General features: G+C 49.6%; 1 protein-coding gene and 1 long non-coding RNA gene across 4 annotated transcripts; one reads left to right on the top strand and one right to left on the bottom strand.

The window, feature by feature from the left end:
• Nucleotides 1–4899: 4899 nt before the first annotated feature.
• Nucleotides 4900–10879, bottom strand: LOC137215760 (uncharacterized). 2 transcript variants are annotated; one of them, XR_010939400.1, is made up of 4 exons: nt 10748–10879; nt 6506–6602; nt 5833–5962; nt 4900–5292 (listed from the first exon to the last, which is right to left on the bottom strand). It is a non-coding gene; the product is annotated as an uncharacterized lncRNA (long non-coding RNA). The 2 variants fall into 2 exon arrangements; XR_010939399.1 differs by having other exon boundaries at nt 5833–6602.
• Nucleotides 10764–14483, top strand: SELENOW (selenoprotein W). Of its 2 annotated transcripts, none has more exons than XM_067721407.1 (6): nt 10764–10880; nt 12347–12371; nt 12476–12529; nt 12709–12783; nt 12890–12988; nt 14093–14483. In XM_067721407.1, the coding sequence occupies exons 1-5, from the start codon at nt 10834–10836 to the stop codon at nt 12968–12970; spliced, it is 282 nt and encodes a 93-aa protein (XP_067577508.1). In that variant the 5' UTR covers nt 10764–10833; the 3' UTR covers nt 12971–12988; nt 14093–14483. The 2 variants fall into 2 exon arrangements, with proteins under 2 accessions (XP_067577508.1, XP_067577509.1); XM_067721408.1 differs by having other exon boundaries at nt 14060–14483.
• Nucleotides 14484–21208: the final 6725 nt, after the last annotated feature.

The raw sequence follows: 21208 nt of genomic DNA, 5'->3' as shown, positions 1-21208 counted from the left end.
GCACTGAAATTGAAACTGTGATTAAAAATCTTGCAACAAACAAAAGCCCAGGACCAAATGGCTTCACAGGAGAATTCTATCAAACATTTAGAGAAGAGCTAACACCTATCCTTCTCAAACTCTTCCAAAATATAGCAGAGGGAGGAACTCCGCGGCATGTGGGATCCAGGGAAGCCCTGAGCTGTAACTTTAATATTTGTGCACTATACTGTGTTAAAAAGGTAATTTAAAAAAAAGAGGATGGGGCTTCCCTGGTGGCGCAGTGGTTGAGACTCCGCCTGCCGATGCAGGGGACGCGGGTTCGTGCCCCAGTCCAGGAAGATCCCACATGCCGCGGAGCGGCTGCGCCCCGTGAGCCATGGCCGCTGGGCCTGCGCGTCCGGAGCCTGTGCTCCGCAACGGGAGAGGCCACAGCAGTGAGAGGCCCGCGTACCGCAAAAAAAAAAAAAGAGGATGGTCAGGGAAGGCCTCGCCTAGGAGGTGACATTTGAATAAACACTCCTGTCACCAGCACCACTGAAAATTCCGAGGCTTCTGCAGGTACCGTATTCCTCAGTGTAGCCCGCACCAAAATACTTGCCCTAGTTCCTTTGGGTACCATATTCACCAGAATATGTCACATGAGATCCCTGCCTCCTACCGTTTGCACCTGTGTCGGTGGCTCAGTATGCCCCATGTGAATGAAAGAGGCCTGATGGAAACTCGGTGGGACTTTGGACAAATCTGCCTCCAGTGTAAGAAGAGCCTATAAGCCCTACTTTACAACATTTAAAATTGGAAATATGCCCTTTCCCTTTAAGGATGTAAATTGGCTTCTGATCAGCCAAGGTCCAGTCTGCAAGGAAGTGAACCCCCTGCCCCCACTCTCCCCCCTTCAACTTGCCTGAATTCTAAGCGCCTGGTACTTGCCTAGAAAGAGATAAGAATTATCACAGGGAGAGGAAGATAAGAATTCTCCTGGTGTTAACAAATGACCTAGTTTGCATTCCTGTTTCACAGACATTTAAAAAAAAATAAATTTATTTATTATTTTAGGCTGTGTTGGGTCTTTGTTGCTGTGCGCGGGCTTTCTCTAGTTGCAGTGAGAGGGGGCTACTCTTCGTTGCGGTGCAAGAAGCCATTGCGGTGGCTTCTCTTGTTGCAGAGCACGGGATCTAGAGCACACGGGCTTCAGTAGATGCGGCGCGTCTCAGTAGTTGTGGCTCGTGGGCTCTAGAGAGGCAGGCTCAGTAGTTGTGGCGCACGGGCTTAGTTGCCGCGCGTCATGTGGGATCTTCCTGGACCAGGGCTCGAACCCGTGTCCCCTTCATTGGCAGGCAGATTCTTACATTCTTTATACCATTCAATTGTATCCATTAATATAAGAGACTCTCTAATAAGCTTACTAAATATTTTCTTAAAGATACGTTTATCTGACAAGTATTTACTAAGTGCTTGCCGCGTGCCACTCACCACTTTAGAGGCTGGACACATACCAGGAGGGAAGAAAAAACAGAAAAACACGGAGTGCACATTCTAGGTGGAGGAGACGGCTAACAGCTTAAAAAAAAACCAAACAACAAAAAACTAAAGTAAGATATATAGAATGTCAAGGGCGTAAGCGCCATGAGAAAAGGGGGGTACAGAGGGCTGGAGGAGGTGTTGCAATTTTAAAGAGGGTGTCAGGGAAGAAATGACATTTGAGCAAAGATCTGAAGGAATTGAGGAAAGAGCCCTGTGACTGTCTGAAGGAAAAGTGTTCTAGGCTGTGGGAACAGTAAATGCAAAATCTCTGAGGTGGGGACTTCCCTGGTGGGCCAGTTGTTAAGAATCCGCCTTCCAATGTTGGGGAACTAAGACCCCACATGCCGTGGGGCAACTAAGCCTGCGTGCGGCAACTACTGAGCCTGCGCGCTCTGGATCCCATGCACCACAACTACAGAGAAGCTTACGCGCTGCAACAAAGATCCTGCGTGCCGCCACTAAGACCCAACGCAGCTAAATAAATAAAAAGATAAAACAAACAAACAAACAAAACCCAAAATCTCTAAGGTGGATACATGCTAAAATACAGACGAACCTCGAAAAAGTTATGCTAAGTCAGACACAGAAGACGATGTAGGGACTTCCCTGGAGGTCCAGTGGTTAAGACTTCGCCTTCCAGTGAAAGGGTGAAGGTTCATTCCCTGGTCAAGGAGCTAAGATCCCACATGCCTCGCGGCCACAAAAAAAAAAAAAAAAAAAAACACAACATAAAGCAGAAACAATATTGTAACAAATTCAATAAAGACTTTAAAAATGGTCCACATCAAAAGAAAAAATCACGTATTGTATGATTCTATTTACACGAAATGTCGAGAACAGGCAAATCCATAGAGACAGAAGGTAAATTAGTGGTTTCCAGTGGCTGGGGGGAGGGGGGGAGTGGGGACTGCTTAATGGCTACAGGCCTCCTTTTGGGGTGATGAAAATGTCTTGGAACTAGATAGAGGTGCCGGTTGCACAACACTGTGACTATACCAAATGCTTCTAATGTTAAGTGTTAGATTAGGTGTATTTTACCACAATTAAAACACACACAACTCCCGTCTCCCATCGCCACCATTTCCTATAAGAAATGATCACAAGACCATTTTTTAAAAATACAGGATGTACTCTGTGAATGTACCAAATGCCACTGAATCGTACATTCTAAGATGGTTAATTTTATGTGATGTGAATTTAACCTCAATTTTTAAAAAAGGAAAAAACTCCACAAAACCCCAAAAACCACTGAAGAGGCGTGTCAGTTTTGTTCCGGGAAGAGCAAGGAGGCCAGAGTAGTTGGAACGTAGTGAGGAGGGCATAAGATCAGAGAGGTAAAGAGGGGGTCAGAACATCTGGGCCTGTGGTCCACGGTGACTTTGGGTGATGAAGCCGGGAGTGAGCAGACGCTGGTGGGGACCGGCGGCCCCTGGCGGCCGCATAGGGAACAGACTGTGAGGGAAAGTAGGGCAGGGCAGGAGCTCCCTGAGTCCTTCCCGGAGGTGGTAGGGTCTCCAACAGCGCCCGCCGGTGGAGGTGCAGAGGGGTGGGTACATCCGGGATACATTGTGAAAGTAAATCCACCATCACTGACTGATCTACAAAGAAAGAAGCCAATGGACTCCAAGGGTTTTTTTGCCTGGTCTGGAGTTGCCATTTCGAGATGGGGAAGACCGGAGAAGGAGGGGCCCAGAGGTGGGGTGGGCGAATCAGGACCTCAGGTTGCTGGTGCCCGTTAGACGCCCAATTGTCGGTGGCAAGTAGGCAGTTGGATGTAAAAACCTGGCATTCAGGAGTGGAAGTATGCATTTGGAATTTGCATTAACTATATCCCAAATCCGTGAAAAATGCCCATTCTCTCCGTACCTAGTGCAGTAGAGTAGAAATTTCATAAAGCGATTCCTGGCAGCCCCCTCAAGCCCACACACAATGCGACAGCGAACAGCGTGGCGTGGTTTGTGTTTTAGACTTTTTCTTTTGCGTACCCTCCTCCCTCTGGGTCTGACCAGGGTTACCAGTTGTGTCAGGGTCCCCAACCCAGCCCCGTGTTCAGGGATTTGCTAGAAGGTCCTAGAGGAGTCCGTATAGAGTTGATGGATTGATTTCTTTTGGCCGCGCCATGCGGTTTGCAGGATCTCAGTTCCCCGACAGGGACTGAACCCGGGCCACAGCAGAGAAAGCCGGGAATCCTAACTGCTAGGCCACCAGGGAACTCCCTAGAGTTGATTTATTATAGTGACATAGTAGGACAGGCAGCGGATCATAATGGGAGAGTCTGGAGAAATCCGCGTGCAAGATTCCTTATGTTCACTCCCTCCCATGAGGGCTCACCCTGAGCACGTTTCCCCGGCAATGAAAATGCGGCAATGTGTGTGCAACGTTTCTGCACAGAGAAGCCCATTAGAGGGACTTCCCTGGTGGCACAGTGGATAGGACTCTGCGCTCCCAATGCAGGGGGCCCAGGTTCTATCCCTGATAGGGGAACTAGATGCCACATGCATGCCACAACTAAGAGTTCGCATGCCACAACTAAGGAGCCCATGTGCCGCAACTAAGACTCGGTGCAACTAAATAAATATTTTAAAAAAAGTTATTAGTTAAAAAAAAAAGGAAGTCCATTAGAGACTCAGGACCCAAGCGTTTTGGGGAGGCTATTCACGTAGGTACCCTCTACCCAGCATGTACCCAAATTCCAGACTTCCAGAAAGCAAGCAGACATCAGCAGCATAAACCGTGTTGTTTCGTACAGTCTAGGCAGACTGAGCACTCTTATCTTTAGGAAAGTTTCATATCCGTGGAGGAAAATGTTTATCAGCCAATTTCCCCAATGCTAGGCGAGGGCCAACCTTGCATGCAGACTTTTCTAAGGCTAGCCGACCCAAGACTGCTATAGCAACTGCTTCTGACACTCTAGCTCCCTCACCCCCTTGATGCCTGCAGGTTGAATCTTTATCTCTCCAAGAGGCCAAGTGGCAGTGATGGATTTGAACAAGATGAGAAGCCAGATAAGGGAAAAAAAAAAAAAAAGCATAAGCTCTAAAAGAAGATATAAAACCCTTCAACTTCTCTAAGAAAATAGAGGAAGAAATTTTAGTGACCTTAGGTTTGATGTAGATACCTTATATATGACACCCAAAATCATGAAGTATAATTAAAGGAAAAAATACACTGGACTCATCCAAATGAAAGTCGTGCTCTTCAAAAGACACTGTTGCAGAAAGGAAAAGGCAAGCCACAGACTGGGAAAATATTTGCAAAACAGATATCTGACAAAAGACATATCTAGAATATATAAAGAACTCTTACAATGTAATAAGAAGAAGACAACTCAATAAAAAATGGGCGAAAGATCTGAGGAAATAGACACTTCATCAGAGAAGACATAGGACTGGCAAATAAGGGCATGAAAAGACTTCATTAATATTTAGGGAAATGCAAATTTAAATCACAGTGAGATACTTCCCTAGGTCCATTGGAATGCTGAAATTAAAAAGACTGATTCTCGGGCTTCCCTGGTGGCGCAGTGGTTGAGAGTCCGCCTGCCGATGCAGGGGACACGGGTTCGTGCCCCGGTCCGGGAAGATCCCACATGCCGCAGAGCGGCTGGGCCCGTGAGCCATGGCTGCTGAGTCTGCGCGTCTGGAACCTGTGCTCCGCAACGGGAGAGGCCACAACAGTGAGAGGCCCGCGTACCGCAAAAAAAATAAAAATAAAAATAAATTTAAAAAAAGACTGATTCTCCCAAGTGCTGGCGAGGATGAGGATGGAGCAACTGGAACTCTGGCGCCCCTGCTGGTGGGAACATGAACTGTTACAACCACTGTGGACAACAGTTGGGCAGTTTCTTGAAAAGTTAACCATACACCCACCCTCTGATCCGGGGCTTCTACACCTAGGTATCTACAAGACAGAGGAAAGCAGGTGGCCGTGCAAAGACGTATGTGCATGAAGGTACAGAGCAGCTTTGTGAAAAGCTGAGGGAGCCCCCCAGGCAGGACCAAGCCCTGAAGTTCACGGGGCTCCCGGGACGGGTCTACCGGCAGGCGCTGCTTCTAATTGCTAAAACCTCAGGCCTTGGGATGGGCTCAGGGCTCAGGGCAGCCAGCACCTCATGGGGAGGGCGAGGCTCAGCAAGGGGTGCACTTGCCAAGGCCACCCAGCCAGGTCTGGCTCTTGGGACCTGCAGGTCCCACGTCAGCAGTCCCAGAGAAGGCAGAGTGTGGGGAGGAGCGAGGAGGTAACCCCAGACGGCGAGGGGCACCCTGAGGTCACTGTCCTGTCCCTCACGTCCCCAATGGAGGGCTTCCCCCAACCCCCGCCTGGGCTCACGGTATCTCGGTTCGTCGCCGCCCCTGGCCTCCTGCTCCTGCGTGTGCAGCGCCTTGGGGATGTTGGCGAAGATGCAGGTGGGGTGCAGCACGGCACCCTGCTTGGTCTCGGTGTGGGAGATCTGGAGAAGCTGAAGGTGGGCGCCGGGGACAGAGGTCTCGGACCTGCTCTTCCTGCTGCCAGGTTCCCTCCTCCTCGTCAACTCAAAGTCCCCTCCTCCAGGAAGCCCTCCCTGACCTCCTCCCAGGCTGGTCAGATGCCCCCTTTGGACGCCTCCAAACTTAGCCCCGCCCACTCTGGGTCTTCTCCGTCTGGGGACAACATATATCAGGGTCTCGGTGAATGTTTGTTGAATGAATGAATGAAAGAGTGAATAGTATTAAACAGTTTGGACCTGTCTAGAGGGCACTGGGGGGCCCACAGAGAGGAGTGACAAGGTCAGGTCAGTGCTTCAGGACACGCTCCAGGCTCCCCCTCAGGTGGGGGCCTCTGCACGTGCTGGTCCCATGAATGGTGGAGTCAGGGTCCTCCCCAGACAGGCCCGGTCTGCGGAGGGCTCAGTGGTTGTCCCTGGGGTGGGGGTGGGGCGCACAAGGAGGAGCCACAGCCTCAGGGGGGCCCTGGCGCCCGTGCAGAACGACAGTCAGATGGGGTGCCCCGCCGCTAGCCTTACCTGCATCAAGGTGTTGAAGACACTGAAAGCGTGATGGGGTTCCAGGTCACTCTCCAGGGCCACCTGATTAGACACAGAGTCTCGGGCAGCGTCTTCCCTGGGGCAGGGGTGGGGCAGAGGCTGGACCTCCTGGCTTCTCGGAAGTCCAGGTCTCCTTCACCCCTTGGAGCTTTCGGGGTCCCTGACAACCCCCCATCCCACCTGGCCCACCCCACCTGCCCACCCCCCTTTTCTCCATCTTGCCGACAGGAAGGTGGTTCAGAGCACAGGCTCCACAGCCAGACAGTGGGGTCATATCCATGCTCTGTGCCTGGTGTGACCTCATCCAAGTACCTCAGTTTGCCCATCTGTAAAATGGGATAACACATTTCCTGCCATTTAGGCCTGAAGGAGGCTTTTGTTTCATTGTGTATTTAATAACAGAGCTGCCTTCCCTGATCTATTTACAAAACTCCCCAGCCCAGCACTCCCTGCCATCCTTCCGGGCTTTATTTTTCTTCCCAGCACTCACTATGCTGTAAATAAATAGGAATCCTTATTTATTTATGATGTCCCGTGTCCGTCTCCCTGACCATCACATGAGCCCCAGGAGGCAGGGACCATGTCTGTTTACTGCGTGTGCCCGAGCCTGGGCGTGGGTCACCGTGAGGCTGTGAGTGGGAGCCTGCATGTGCTGTATGATTGGGCTGCAGTGTCTCTGCCTGGGTGTGCCCCTGGGGTGGTGTGTGGTTGTGCAATGGTGTTCATGCCCAGATACATCCAAGTGAGAGTCTGTCTGGGTTATTGGTAGGTTAATGTTGTGTGTGTGTGTGTGTGTGTGTGTGTCCGTGGGCATTACTGATCATGTCTCTGTGTGCAGCTGTGCGGTTGTGTATCAATGTCCGTGGCCAGATTCAGCAGTGTGTGCTCTGTATACAATTGTGTGTCCCAGTGAGCGGGATCTCTGGGCGAGCTGTTGTGTCTCTGTCCGGATACATGTGTGTTGTGTTATTGTCCAGGGTACAGTTGTGTGTTCCACCACGTGGCCGGGTAGAGGCGGCAGCCATAGTGCGTGAGTTGCGCATCTGGAGGTGTAGTTGTTGTGATCCTGGCTGGGTAGGGACTGCGCTGTTGTATAGGGAGAGCCTGGTGTGTTTTTGTGTCATTGTGTAGCAGAATAGAGGTTTGTGCTGTTGCATTGTGTCTCTGGCTGGGCTGTGGTTTGTCTGAATGTGCAATTGTGTAGCCAGGTAAGGGGGAGAGCTGTGTGTTACCATTTGTGTGTGTGTGTGTGTGTGTGTGTGTGTGTGTGAGAGAGAGAGAGAGAGAGAGAGAGAGAGTGAGCAAGGGATGCATTCCCAACCCCAGAAGCGTGACTACTGTCTCCAGCCTCCTCCACTCCTGGGCAACAGAGACCTCTTTGTTCTCAGTGGCAGAAGGGGGGCGTCTCTCACTCTTCAGTCAACAAAACAGCCTCTGAGCATCTGCCCTGTGCCCAGCCACTTGCTGGGTGTGCTGAGAAAACGTCAGACCTGGGACAACCAGAGTGGTTGGGGCAGTGATGGGGGAGCCCCATGGGGACCCTGGCCAGCCTGTGGGGTTTGGGTGGCCTTCCTTGAGGACAGCATTGTTAGAAGATAATTTTGGGGAAAAAAGGGAAAATCATGACTCATACAGATCTAAAAGCGAAAACATGTTAAAGATTTCACTTAACACTGTCAGGTGTTATAACTGGTTCAAAGGAAAATCAACAAACAGACGCATTTATAGATCAGGAATATTGAAACAAAAATGCAAATAGAGGCAAAACATTTGGGGGGGTCTTATGGTCTGAATGTTTGCATTCCCCTGAAGATGATGGTATTAGGAGGTGGGGCCTTTGGGAGGTGCTCAGGTCATGAGAGTGGAGCTCTCATGAATGAGATTAGTGCCCTTATAAAAGAGACCCCAGAGACATCCCCTGCCTCTTCCATCAGGTGAGGACACAGCGAGAAGGTGGCAGCTATGAACCAGGAAGAAGGCCCTCACTCAACCATGCTGGCACGTTGATCTTGGACTTTGAAGCCTCCAGAGCTGGGAGCAATAAATTTCCGTTGTGTATAAGCTATAAACTGTAGTATTTTGTTATAGCAGCCCAAACAGACTAAGGGAGAGAGGGTTGTCCCTCCACCAGACAGAATTCATTTGCACGCCTGTACAGAAGAATTATTTTGTAATGCCGTCACTTATCTACAGTTTATGGAGTTGTAAAACAGAACCCCACAGAATCAGATAACTCTGAATGGCTTGTTACAGGCTGAATTATGTCCCACCAGAATTCATATGTGAAGTCCTAACCCCCAGTACCTCATAACATGACCTTATTTGGAAACAAGGTTGTTGCAGATGCAATTACTTAAGATGAGGTCATACTGGCATAGGGTGGGCCCTAATCTAAAATGACTGGGTCCTGGCAATTCCCTGGTGGTAAGACTCCACACTTCCACTGCAGGGGGCATGGGTTCGATCCCTGGTCAGGGAACTAAGATCCCACATGCGACGTGGCATGGCCAATAAATAAAATAAAATAAAGATAAGAAAATTAAGTAAATAGGGAAATTTGGACACAGACATGCACACAGGGAGAGTGCCACGTGGAGTTGAAGGTAGATATTGGGTGGTGCTCTTAGGAGCCAAGGAACACCAAAGGTTGCCAGCGAAACACCAGGAGCTCGGAGAGGATAATGGAACAAATTCTTTCTCACAGACTTTAGAGGGAACTAACCCTGCTGACACCTTGATCTCTGCCTCCTGCCCTCTAGAACCGTGAAATAAATTTCTGGGGTTTCAGCCATTCAGTTTGTGGTGTTTTGTAATGACAGCCCTAGCAAACTAATACAGATGCAATATGGAGAAGGTATAGTTTATCACGACACAAAATTTTCCCTACGATATGTTGGAGCTGATTTCTGGAGGATGAACAGGGTCAGGCAGTAGGAGAGGGTAGAAGGAGCGTGCACAAAGTCCCAGAGGCAGGTGAGTGGGTGAGGTCCCTGATTCCACGTGGCTAAGGCACTAAGAGAGGGGCAAGAAGGGAACAATGGGACCAGTCAGGGGCAGAGCATGCTAAGGCTTGGGGTTCTTTTGCTTGTTTTCTTGGCCAAGCCGGGCAGCTTGCGAGATTTCAGTTCCCCCACCAGGGACTGAACCCCGGCCACAGTAGTGAAAGCCTGGAATCCTAACCACTAGGCCACCAGGGAACTCCCAAGGCTTGGGTTTTTGTTCTGAGGACCTTGGAAGCCTGAAAAAGACCTCTATTTATGGGACACTGACTAGCCCAGCCACATGTTATCTGCTCTACGTCAGAGGCTCATTGTATCTTCCCAAGACCACTGAGATCAGAGGACACACAGCCAGCAAAAGAGGTGGGGTGGAACTTGAACCATGTCTGCCAAGTGCCCCAGACGTCAGGGTCACAGCAGGTGAGAACCAGCGGATCAAAGACAGAAGCTGCGGTGGGAAGACCTCGGGCAGAGCTAAGGGCAGGGACTTTGTCTATTTTTTCACTGCTGTATCTTCGGAACCTATGACTGCAGGTAGGTACCCAGTACGTATTTCTTAGATGGGTAAATATTCTCTGAAGGCGATTATACCATCTTCCGGAGGAGGAAACTGAGGCTCAGAGAAAGGCATCGCGCCCTAAGCCTTTAACTCAGCTGCCAGCTTCCAGCTTCCAGCACTCTCCGTGAACACCTTGCCACACAGAGGACTGGAAGGCGCAAAAGGGGGGGTTGCCAAGCTGATCAGGGCGCCCGGGTGCGGATGCCAGGCTTTAATAAGGCAGCGGGGCCCTGGGGCGCTCACTGGAAACCCCAGCTTCAGGGGCTGCCCTGAGTACCCCAAATCCTTTCGGACTCAGCCCTCTCGGCCTCGCTGCCGCCCTCGGCCTCCCCCCGGGCCCGCCCCCCAGGTCCTCGCTGCAAAACCACCGCCTTCGCTTGTACTTCCGTTTCCTCCTAGTAGCAGTTGGCCCTGAACCCCCGCCCCGCGAGGCCATACCATTCCAGGCCGGAGGGGGAGATCCGGGAGGGAGCGCGCAAAGGCTTCTCCCGGGACTCCCTCTGCCGGTATGCTCCCTGGCCTCACAGGGCGAGAGGAGGGAGATTTGCTTCGGGGCCCTCAGGGTGGTGGTGGGCCGTAGGGCCCCCTTCGTCCCCGCTGTGGGGCCTTTCTCCCCTCATCCCCCCCCCGCGGCGTTGGTCCGCTCTGTGGAACGCCCAGTACCAGGCCTCTCTGCGCATGCTCCGCCTCGGGGCTCCCACCTCGCCTTTTCTCGCCGGAGTGCTGATCGGGTGTTCGGACTGTAGCGGATGCTCCGGTCCGGAATCATGGCTGTTCCCGTTCGAGTCGTTTATTGGTGAGCACGAGGGCCGGAGATCCCCTCTTCGAATCCCGCCCGGGCCCCGCCCTGTCCTAGCGGAGCTGGGCGCTGGGGACGTCGGGGGCAGGACCCATGGGGATCCTTCCACTGGGAAAAGGATTCCGTAGGGGTGGGAAACAGAGGGCGTTGATTTCTCTGCCCTCACCCCCCCCGTCCCCAGTTTGTAACATTCTAGATGTCTCAGGTCACAAAAGGTAGAACTGCGACACGTGTGTGTTGTTTTAACCCCCCCGATTCCGGGACTCAGTTTGGGGAGCAGGTGGGGGTCAGTGTGTAATGGGAGAGGAGGTTCCGTCAGCGCCTCGGTTTCCCCTCCTCCAGTACCTGGAACAGTCGTGGGGTGGGGCCGGCCAGAGTCGAGAAGGTTCGAGAAGTTTCCGGCGTGCGTTTGGCAAGGACTTGAATGCATACAGTGGATGCCTTTCGCTACTAACCCTAGTCTTTTTCTGACCTCGCTTTTCCCGTCTGTAGAGGGAGTGATCTTAACGTTACCGCGGACGGAATACTGTGTGTTGGGTGTTAAACATTTGATCTGATTGTTCCGTTCAGAGTGAAAAAGTGCCAGGTCGGCAGCGAATGTTCTGTCCTGTAGACTGCTTGATCGCCCTGGCCCCTAGGACTGTGCTGGCATGCACAGGCATGCTGGCCTGTAGGCGCTGAATAAATACATGTTAAGTGAATTTCCTCCCCCGGAAACCCCTTGAGTGGGGGTGGGGGAGGGGGTGTGTCTAGCTCCATTTTACAGGTGAGGAAACTGAGGCTGGGAGTGGGGCAGTGGCAGGTCGGTAGCTCGAGGTTCAGGCTGCAGATAACAGGTTACCCGAATCTGGGTCCACTGGCTGTCATGTCTGTGAGATGTCCAGAGGGGGTTATGAAAGGCTCACATCTGTCACAGCGGACCGTGGCCGCTCGGTCACGCAGGGGGTGAAGTGAAATTTTGAGACCCGGGGCGGGGGGGGGACCTGTGCACCAGACTCCAGTTCCAAAATAGCCTCCCGTGGGGGGTTGGGGAGGCGTTTAAATTTCATCCTCGGGCCTGGCAGGGCCTTGGGGATCCAGGAATAATGGTTTCCCTTGGACGGGCGGGGGTGGAGCTGTTATTTCAGCAGTTGTCCTGACCCAGTTCTCTCCATTGCCTCCGCCTCTGCTCTGCCTCACGCTGTGGCCTCCCCTTGTCACCCCTTGTTTGAATTTCCTCACGTGGGTGGCTCTCCCCTTCCTGTGCCCCTGCCTCCCCATCTGTGTGCTGCCCCCCAACACTCGGGTGTGTCTCTCCTCTCTCTTGAGGGTGTCTGTGCCTTGCTTGGTTTTGTCATCTGTGTCCCTCTTCATTTCTTCCTGCTCCCCCCCATTTCCCTCCATCTCTGCTCCTGCCTCTCCCTGGATCCCCACCGTCTCCCTCTCTCTCCCGGGACCCACTCTCTTGGACACTCTCCCACCAGTGGCGCTTGAGGCTACAAGTCCAAGGTAAGCAGAGTGGTCCCAAGAGGCACCCCTGGAAGATGGGGGAGGGGGGCTAGCTGGCGTGGCTCCTGTGGACCCCTGTTGTGACCTCCCACCCCCTTTTGCAGTATCTTCAGCTTAAGAAGAAGTTAGAAGATGAGTTTCCTGGACGCCTGGACATCGTGGGTCCTGGGGATGGGGAAGGAGTCAAACATGGGTCATGTCCGTCCTTCAGCCCTAGATGGCAGTGGGGGTGGTGTGGGTCAGCCCCACCCTTCGCCCCCATTCTCCATTCCTTGGGCAACGGCGGGTGTCCCCAAGAGGGCATCTCAGCCCTGCCAACACCTCTCCCTCTCCCCAGTGCGGCGAGGGGACGCCCCAGGTCACCGGTTTCTTTGAAGTGTTGGTAGCGGGGAAGTTGGTTCACTCCAAGAAGGTATGTCTGTCTGTCCATTCTGCCCCATTTGGGGCTAGTGGGGTTTTGGGACCGGGGTTGGCATCTTGGTCCCAGCTCATCCCTCGCCTCTTCCTCCCTTCTCCAGGGAGGCGATGGCTATGTGGACACGGAGAGCAAGTTTCTGAAGCTGGTGGCCGCCATCAAAGCCGCTTTGGCTCAGGCCTAATGGGCCCTGAGGGCAGAGGTGAGGGGGACCCGGCGCCTAGACGACAATTGACGACTCCTGTTCCTAACGTGCTCCAGACCCGAGCACTAGTGTCCAGCCCAATACCAGAACAAGTAGCAGTTTCCATGTTGTTCTCTGGACCGTAGAACTGCTTTTCAGCACTTTCTGAGCCTGCTTTTCAATTTTCAAGCCTGTACGTTCTAGATGAGCCCCAAACCCACCCTGTCCTGGAACTGGGCCCTGGTTACTAACCAAGCCATAACCAAGCTCTGGCTCCTGGCTTTTGAGAGCCTAGAAGCACTTTCTGCCCCCCTCTAAGCTTGAGTGCCAGTTCCCACCCCACGGTGTGCTAGCACTGAGTGTCCTGTGTCAGGATACTGTGGACCCAGGTACCTGCCCCCTGGTGCATGCTTTGCACCAGGAACCTGGTTCTGAAACGCTTTGAACTCAAGTTCCATTTCTTATCGTCCTCACTAGAGCAGAGCGAGGTTGCTTTCAGTGGGAATTTGGACCCGCAAATTTGAATTAAAGCAATACAAAAATATGAATGTCTTGCCTCCCGTGCAGGTCTGAAAAGAAGTGAGTCTCCCCAGATTAAAAAAAGAAAATCAAGAATTTCATAATTCCAAAGCTGCATGAGCTGGCGATGTGTGGGCTGTTGCTGTGGGGGGGTGGGGGGTGGAGGGGGGTGCTACCTTTGTGGGGTTTGAACTCCTAAAGACAAACGGCGCATCCCTTGCATAAACACACCATTTGCCGCCTCCAAACTGTCAGTAACTCAAGGCATTTGCTTAAATCAGCACAAGGTTTGCTTAGATTCAGAGGAGTCCACCAATGGGTGATTTCATCTAAAATAAGCAAAAATGGGATTTACGTAAGAAAAGAAAGGGGGAAGAATGATTCTTGTTCGCATGGTTTCTGAGGGCAGTTTCAGGAGTCTCGAGACCACCGCCAAGCTGAGCGATTCTCTTGAAGGACTCACAGAACTCAGCAGAGCTGTTCTACTCATGGTTGCAGTTTATTACAGCGAAAGCTTAGAGATTAAAGTCAGTGAAGTGACTCCCTTTAATCTGACCTCTCTCCCTGTAGTCTGAAGCCCCCTCCCCCCTTCTCTCTGCGCAGTCCAGTGACCTTGGCCCAGCCCCTCTCGGCAGACGCTTCATGACAGGAAGGACTGAAATGTCTCGTGGACGCCTGGTCCTTCCCTGATGTTCTCACGGCTGCCGGTTGGGGTAGAGATGGACACCCCTGGTCTTTGCCTGCGTGTGTGGGAGTGTGCGTGTGTCCCCAGGAGTCTAACTTTGCACGCTGGTCCCGCTTCTTCCTTTCCCCCCGGCCCTCATCTCCCTGCACCCCGCCATGTCTTCCTTCTGCCCTCTGGTGTTTGGGGCGGCCCTGCTCCAGGCTTCCTTTTCAAGGGGAAGCTGAGAGCGGGTCAGGATGGGTGAGTCTCGCATTTCAGCAGTGATTGCAACGGTTCACAGCTCAATAAATGTCGATGACGTTAACAAAATGTGCGTGTGTCTGCGTGTGTCCATTTTACCCTGGAACCTCCTCCCCCTGGTCTCCAGTCCAGGAAATTAGTGATTTGATATGTACAGAGCTGTAACTAACCTCAGGGTTGAACTTTCAGTGGTCCCCAAAGCCAAGCTTACGGTGGTCTCTGGATGCCACCTGGAGTTGCGTGTAACCGTCACTGGTGTAAGTCCTCCAGGGTGAAGTGGGTCCCTGGTTGCTGTGTTCAGGAGAAAGCTGGCAGTGGTTGGAAGAAAGGTGCTGGGTGGTGTCATAGATTGTGTTTTGGGGCCCTGTATTTTATCCCCTCCTCGCGTGTATGCCTTACCCCCTTTACCGTCCTCACACTAGAGATGAGCTGTGCGTCCTCACCTCCTAACTTTGGGTTTGATCACATGACTTGCTTTGGCAATGGAATGAGGCAGAAGTAACGGGGGTCAGGTCTGAGCCTGGGTCTCGAGATGCCTTGTTCTGCCAGTGTTGAGAACACTGGGAAGTGCCTGGAGGTCTCACGGGCCCACTTCCTAGTATTTCATGTGACAAGACTAAGCGTTAGGGGTGACTGGCCACTTTTGTACAAACCACAGTTAATTCATTTTTTAAGAACTCCGTCTTGACATTATCCCAGCTGATTACAGTTGGGATGGAGCCTGAAGATGTGTGTGTCACTGAGGTTTTAAAAACTGCCTTTAGGATCCATTTTGTAAAGGGTACGTCCTGGCGGGTATTAATAAATAAAGGTTTCGAAATTTAAAATAGGTTCTTTCAGAAGTCCTTTCACTGAGGGCCATTATGTCTTACATGCATCTGCGTATCCTGAAAAGTTGATTCAAATCGTTAGGACATATGAACAGAATTTAGTCTGTATAAAACCCACTAGAATATTTATAAAAGGTGCCCCAAACAGGAGGATGGTATTTTTGTTCTGACGGCTCTCACCTTCATTGTGGGCTGACAAATCGGGAGCTCTAACAGTTCTCCTACAAAAACTCTGGAAAATACTGTAGCAGATGAACCATGCCTGGTTATGCCTCAGTTCACCCTCTCTGGGCCAGGCCGCTGGGCAGCCTGGGTGAGGTGAGGAAATCCACTAGACACTACAAAGAAGCCCCTGGATGCAAAAGTCCCATCTCGAAGGTTTCTAAGTTGGAGACGTCTAAGAAACCACAGCTGGAAGAGACCAGTCATTGGGCAAAAGATAAGAGGATAAGTGTCTGAAAATCAGAAAAAATCACAGCCTCAGAAATACTTTTTTCTTTAAAAATAGCTTTACCGAGATATTACATACCATGCAATTTACCCATTTAAAGTGTACACTGTTCTTTAGTATTTTCACAGATATTTGCAACCATCACCACAGTCAACTCCAGAACATTTCATTACCTCAGAGAGAAACCCCCACATGCTTTAGCACCCCTCCAGTCCCCAGCCCCGAGCAACCACTAACCTACTTTCTGTTTCTATAGATTTCCCTGTTAAAATGGATTCATACAATATGTGGTCTTGTGTGTCCAGCTTCTTTCACTCGGCATAATGTTTTCAAGGTTCATCCATGTCATGATGATGTAGCTGGCATCAGAACTTCATTCCTTTTTATGGCTGAATAATATTCCACTGAATGGATAGACCACATTTTGTTTATCATTTCATCAGCTGATGGGCATTTAGGTTGTTTCTACTTTTTAGCTACCGTGAATAGTGCTTCTATGAACGTTCGCATACAAGTTTTTGTTTGAACACCAGTTTTCAGTTCCTTTGGGCATACACCTAGGAGTGCAACAGCTGGGTCAACAGCAATGATTTTTTTTATAACCTTCCTGGCAGAAGGCCACATGAAGACCGTTAGTTTCCCTCAGAACTGAGGAACTCTTAATGCTTTTGATGGTCATGAAGTCCACACTTACCTCAAATATAATACAATTCTAACCCGATGAACTCTCAAACCTTGAGCCGCTCGTTCTGCGAGGACAGAAATTGTTTCTCCCCTAAGACAAATGCTGATGACCCATGAGACTGTGACTGTACTCCATGGGTCCATTCCCAGTGACATCTGGGAAAACTCCCATGACAACCATCAATAATAGCGACAAGAAACAAAGACCCCACACGTCTTCATTTCTAATGATTCTGACAGTTCTCGTAGTAAAACAATTCTTTGGAGGTTTAGATCTAAACCGGGTAGGTGGAGACAGACCACAGAGAGAGGCTAGTGAGCAACTAAGCTTCGATGGAGTTTGATCTTAACGCCACTGGAGTCTGCATGGTGTTATCTTCAGCTCTCCATTTGGTTTAGCCAAGTCACATTACGCCACCACTTGATAATTTAAATGACAGGGCTTCCCTGGTGGCGCAGTGGTTGGGAGGCCACCTGCCGATGCGGGGGACACGGGTTCGTGTCCCCCGGTCCGGGAGGATCCCACGTGCGGCGGAGCGGCTGGGCCCGTGAGTCATGGCCGCTGAGCCTGCGCGTCCGGATCCTGTGCTCCGCAACGGGAGAGGCCACAACAGTGAGAGGCCCGCGTACCGCAAAAAAAAAAAAAAGAAGTAAATGACATAAGACTCTCAAATCCTTTGTTTAAGCAAGAAATCTGGTGGGTCAGGCTAGGCTGGGTTATGCTTCAGTGGAAATACACAAAACCAAACCCAAATCTCAATGGATTAATGCAACACATGCAAAGCCCTCTCCAGGGCAACTGTCCTCCCTGCACCCATTCAGTGGCCTAGAGAAGTACTGTCCAATAGAATTTTCTGTGGTGATGGAATTTTTCTGCATCTGCTCTAACACCATGGCCACTGGGCACATGCCACATAGAGCTTGAAAGGTGGTGGATGTGACTGAGGAACTGAATTTTTATTTTACTTTATTTGAACACATTCAAATTCATGGCATTTGTGGCTAGTGGCTATCTTATTGGATAGTGCAGATCTAGACAGATGGACGCTGTTCTCCTGTTGCTGCACCTGGACCCACAGCATCCTTAGTCGGCATGGCTGGAAAAGAGCACAAAGAGACACGTGCTAGCTCTTAAAGACATCAGCTGGGAAGTGACGCCCGTCACCTCTAGTTGCAGCCCATTGGCCAGAACGGTCACACAGCCCTGCCCACCTGTAGAACCTGCCTGGGGACTGTAGTCAGGAAAAGGAAGAGAGCTGGAAAAAATGGTGAGCGCTAAAAGTATCTACCACAGTCCTTTTATTTTAATTTTACGTTATGCATGGAGGAGAAAGAGAAAATGCTATGATCCCGTTTTGACTAAGACAATTCACATCTTCAAGAAAAGGAGGGGACTTCCCTAGTGGCGCAGTGGTTAAGAATCCGCCTGCCAATGCGGGGGACACGGGTTCGAGCCCTGGTCCGGGAAGATCCCACACGCCGCGGAGCAACTAAGCCCGTGCGCCACAACTACTGAGCCTGCGCTCTAGAGCCCTCGAGCCACAACTACTGAGCCCACGTGCCAAAACTACTGAAGCCCGCGTGTCTAGAGCCCATGCTCAGCAACAAGAGAAGCCACCGCAGTGAGAAGCCCTCGCACCGCAACGAAGAGTAGACCCCGCTCGCTGCAACTAGAGAAAGCCCACGCGCGGCAACGAAGACCCAACGCAACCAAAAATTAAATAAATAAGAAAAGAGAATTCAGCAAGAGCATCCCTGGAAGCCTGAACCGGAAGAAACAGTGATTTCTTTTCCGACAGCGACACCATGTGACCAATTGGGAGAACTGCACCTTCCTCACACCACCTTGGATCACTAGGAATCAATATGGGCCTATGGAATCACTTCCGCTCATTGAGATTCAGTGTAAAGAAAATCACCAATTCCCTGACATGACACTTTTCAAAGAAGTCAGGAAGAGGGAAAAATACATCTTCTGTCTTTTCAAATCCTTTCTCTCTCTGGACCCCTACCTGTCCCAGCTTCACCACTTGCTGGCTGTGGGACCTCAGACAAGTGACCTCACATCTCTGGGTGAAGATTTGGTGGAGGGAGGAAGCAAGGGAAAAGGGAGTGGGGGACCAAGGCAACCCCAGGCTGGGATTGGGCATGACTCAGATCATGTGCAGAGTGATAGATTTTACCCTCAGTGCCTCTGTTGCCTCCTTCTTCCCTTCTTGACTCAGAACTGCTTCTTATGGCTCCCTGCCTTTCCTCACTTCTCTCCATCCAGGGGAAAGACTGAGTCCTCCTGTCCTCTTAGCTTAACCTTTCGGCCGACTCCACTTTGCAGCACCTCATGACAGGCAGCTCCATTCCCCCCCCTTTTTTTAAAACTTCAAGGATATTTATTGTTAAGAAGTCTTAAGGTTGGTAGTCAGCTCAACAATGTAATCAAGGTTTCAGAATTTTTCTCTCTTTTCACGCTCTCCTTTCTTTAGCTTGTTGGGTTTTCATCCACTTGGTTTTTGCCTCATGGTGGCAAGATGACCATTGCAGCTCCAGGCATCACATCTGTGTTCAAAGCAGGAAGAAAGAGGAAGGCACCCTGCCAGCGCACTTTCCTGTTGTGCCTGTCCTCCTGCCATTTAAAAAAAATTGAAGTAAAATACACATTCCGTTGTATGAATGTACCATATTTTGTTCATCCATTCATCCTTTGATGGACACCTGGGATGATTCCATCTTTTGGTTATGGTGACTAATACTGCTATGAACATTCATGTACAAGTTTTTGTCTGAACACCCATTTTCCATTCTTTTGGGTTAATTTTTGTTTTTACAGGACGACAAAGCCATCATTGCATCTAACAAAATTAGCAGTAATTCCTGAATATCATATAATCAATCCCTGGTCCATTTTAAAATTTCCCTGATTATGACAAAGATGCCTTTTTACAGTTGGTTTCTTTGAATATGATTCCCAAATAAGATAGACACATTGTGTTTGTCCCATATGTTCCTTGGATATCTTTTTACTCCAAACCTGTTCTCTGTTTCCCCCTTGTTTTTATTCTATTATTTAATAATGCCTGTCTTAGGAGGTTGTTACCCTCCCTGGTTATGAAGCTCTCCATCAGCCCTTTACCTAAATGAGGTGCTTCCTAACCTTGGCTGCTCACAGGAATCACCTGGGGAGAGATTTGAACACTCTCCGTGCTCAGCCCGCACCCAGACTAATTCAGAGCCCCCAGGTGTGGGGTCAACGTCCCTATTTTTAGAATTTTTATTTTTTAATTGAAGTATAGTTGATTTACAATGATTCAGGTGTACAGCATAGTGATTCTATATATATATATTCTTTTTCAGATTCTTTTCCCTTATAGGTTATTACAAGACATTGAATATAGTTCCCTGTGCTAACAGTAGGTCCTTGTTCTTTATTTTATATATAGCAGTGTGTATCTGTTAATCCCAAATTCCCAATTTATCCCTCCCCCGTTCCCCCTTTGGTAACCATAGGTTTGATTTTTATGGCTGTAAGTCTATTTCTGTTTTGTAAATAAGTTCATTTGTATCATTTTTTAGAGTCCACATATAAATGATATCATATACTATTTGTCTTTCTCTGACTTACTTCACTTAGTATGATAATCTCTAGGTCCATCCATGTTGCTGCAAATGACATTATTTCATTCTTTTTTATGGCTGAGTGATATTCGATTGTATATGTAAATATACATACCACATCTTCTTTATCCATTCATCTGTTGATGGACATTTAGTTTGTTTCCACGTCTTAGCTATTGTAAACAGTGCTGCTATGGACATTGGGGTGCATGTATCTTTTCAAATTAGAGGTTTCATCTCCGGATATATGCCTAGGAATGGGATTGCTGGGTCATATGGTAACTCTATTTTTAGTTTTTTAAGGCAGCATCTGTATTTTAAATTTTAAACAGCCTTTATTTTTTTAAGAGCAGTTTTAAGTTTGTAGCAAAATTGAGCTGAAAGTCCAGAGATTTCCCTTACACCCCTCCCCACCACACATGCACAGGCTCCCCGCACTACCAACATCCCCAGAGTGCTGCGTTTGTTACAATGGATGGAGCAACACTGACACGTTATATCACCCAAAGTCCGTAATTTACATGAGTGTTCACTCTTGGTGCTGTATATTCTGTGGGTTTTGACAGATATATAATGACGTGTATTCATTATAGTATCATACAGAACAGTTTCCCTGCCCTAAAAATCCTCTGTGTTCCTCCTATTCACCCCTCCCGCCCCTCTAACCCTTGGCATCCACCGATCTTTTTACTATCTCCATAGTTTTGCCATTTCCAGAATGTCATAGAGTTAAATCACACAACATGTAGCCTCTTCAGACTGGCTTCTTTCACTTAGTAATATGCATTAAGTTTTCCTCCATATTTTTTCATGGCTTGGTAACTCATTTCTTTATAGTGCTGAATAAAAGTCCGTTATCTGAATGTACCACAGTTTATGTATTCATTCATCTCTTGAAGGATATATTGGTTGCTTCCACGTTTTGGCCAGGATGAATAAAACTGATATAAACATCTGTGAGCATCTCTATGTTTAAAGCCCCCCCCCCATTCCAGTGTGTATCCAGGGTTGAGAATCATAGGGCAGATGGTTTGGTGTCCACTGATGACGACCGTTTACTTTCACCATCCTATATGGTAGCCCCCAGCTACCTGGGGCTATTTAAATTAATTAATATGATATAAAATTAAAAATTCAGTCCTTCAATCACAGTGGTCACACCTCAGATGCCCATTAGTCTTTTGTGGCCAGTGGCTACTGGATTGGACAGTGCAGATATA

Source organism: Pseudorca crassidens, chromosome 20 (genome assembly GCF_039906515.1).
Source record: "Pseudorca crassidens isolate mPseCra1 chromosome 20, mPseCra1.hap1, whole genome shotgun sequence".
Lineage (NCBI taxonomy): Eukaryota > Metazoa > Chordata > Mammalia > Artiodactyla > Delphinidae > Pseudorca > Pseudorca crassidens.
Note: the sequence above shows the minus strand (reverse complement) of the source record. Positions and strands in the feature narration are given on the sequence as shown.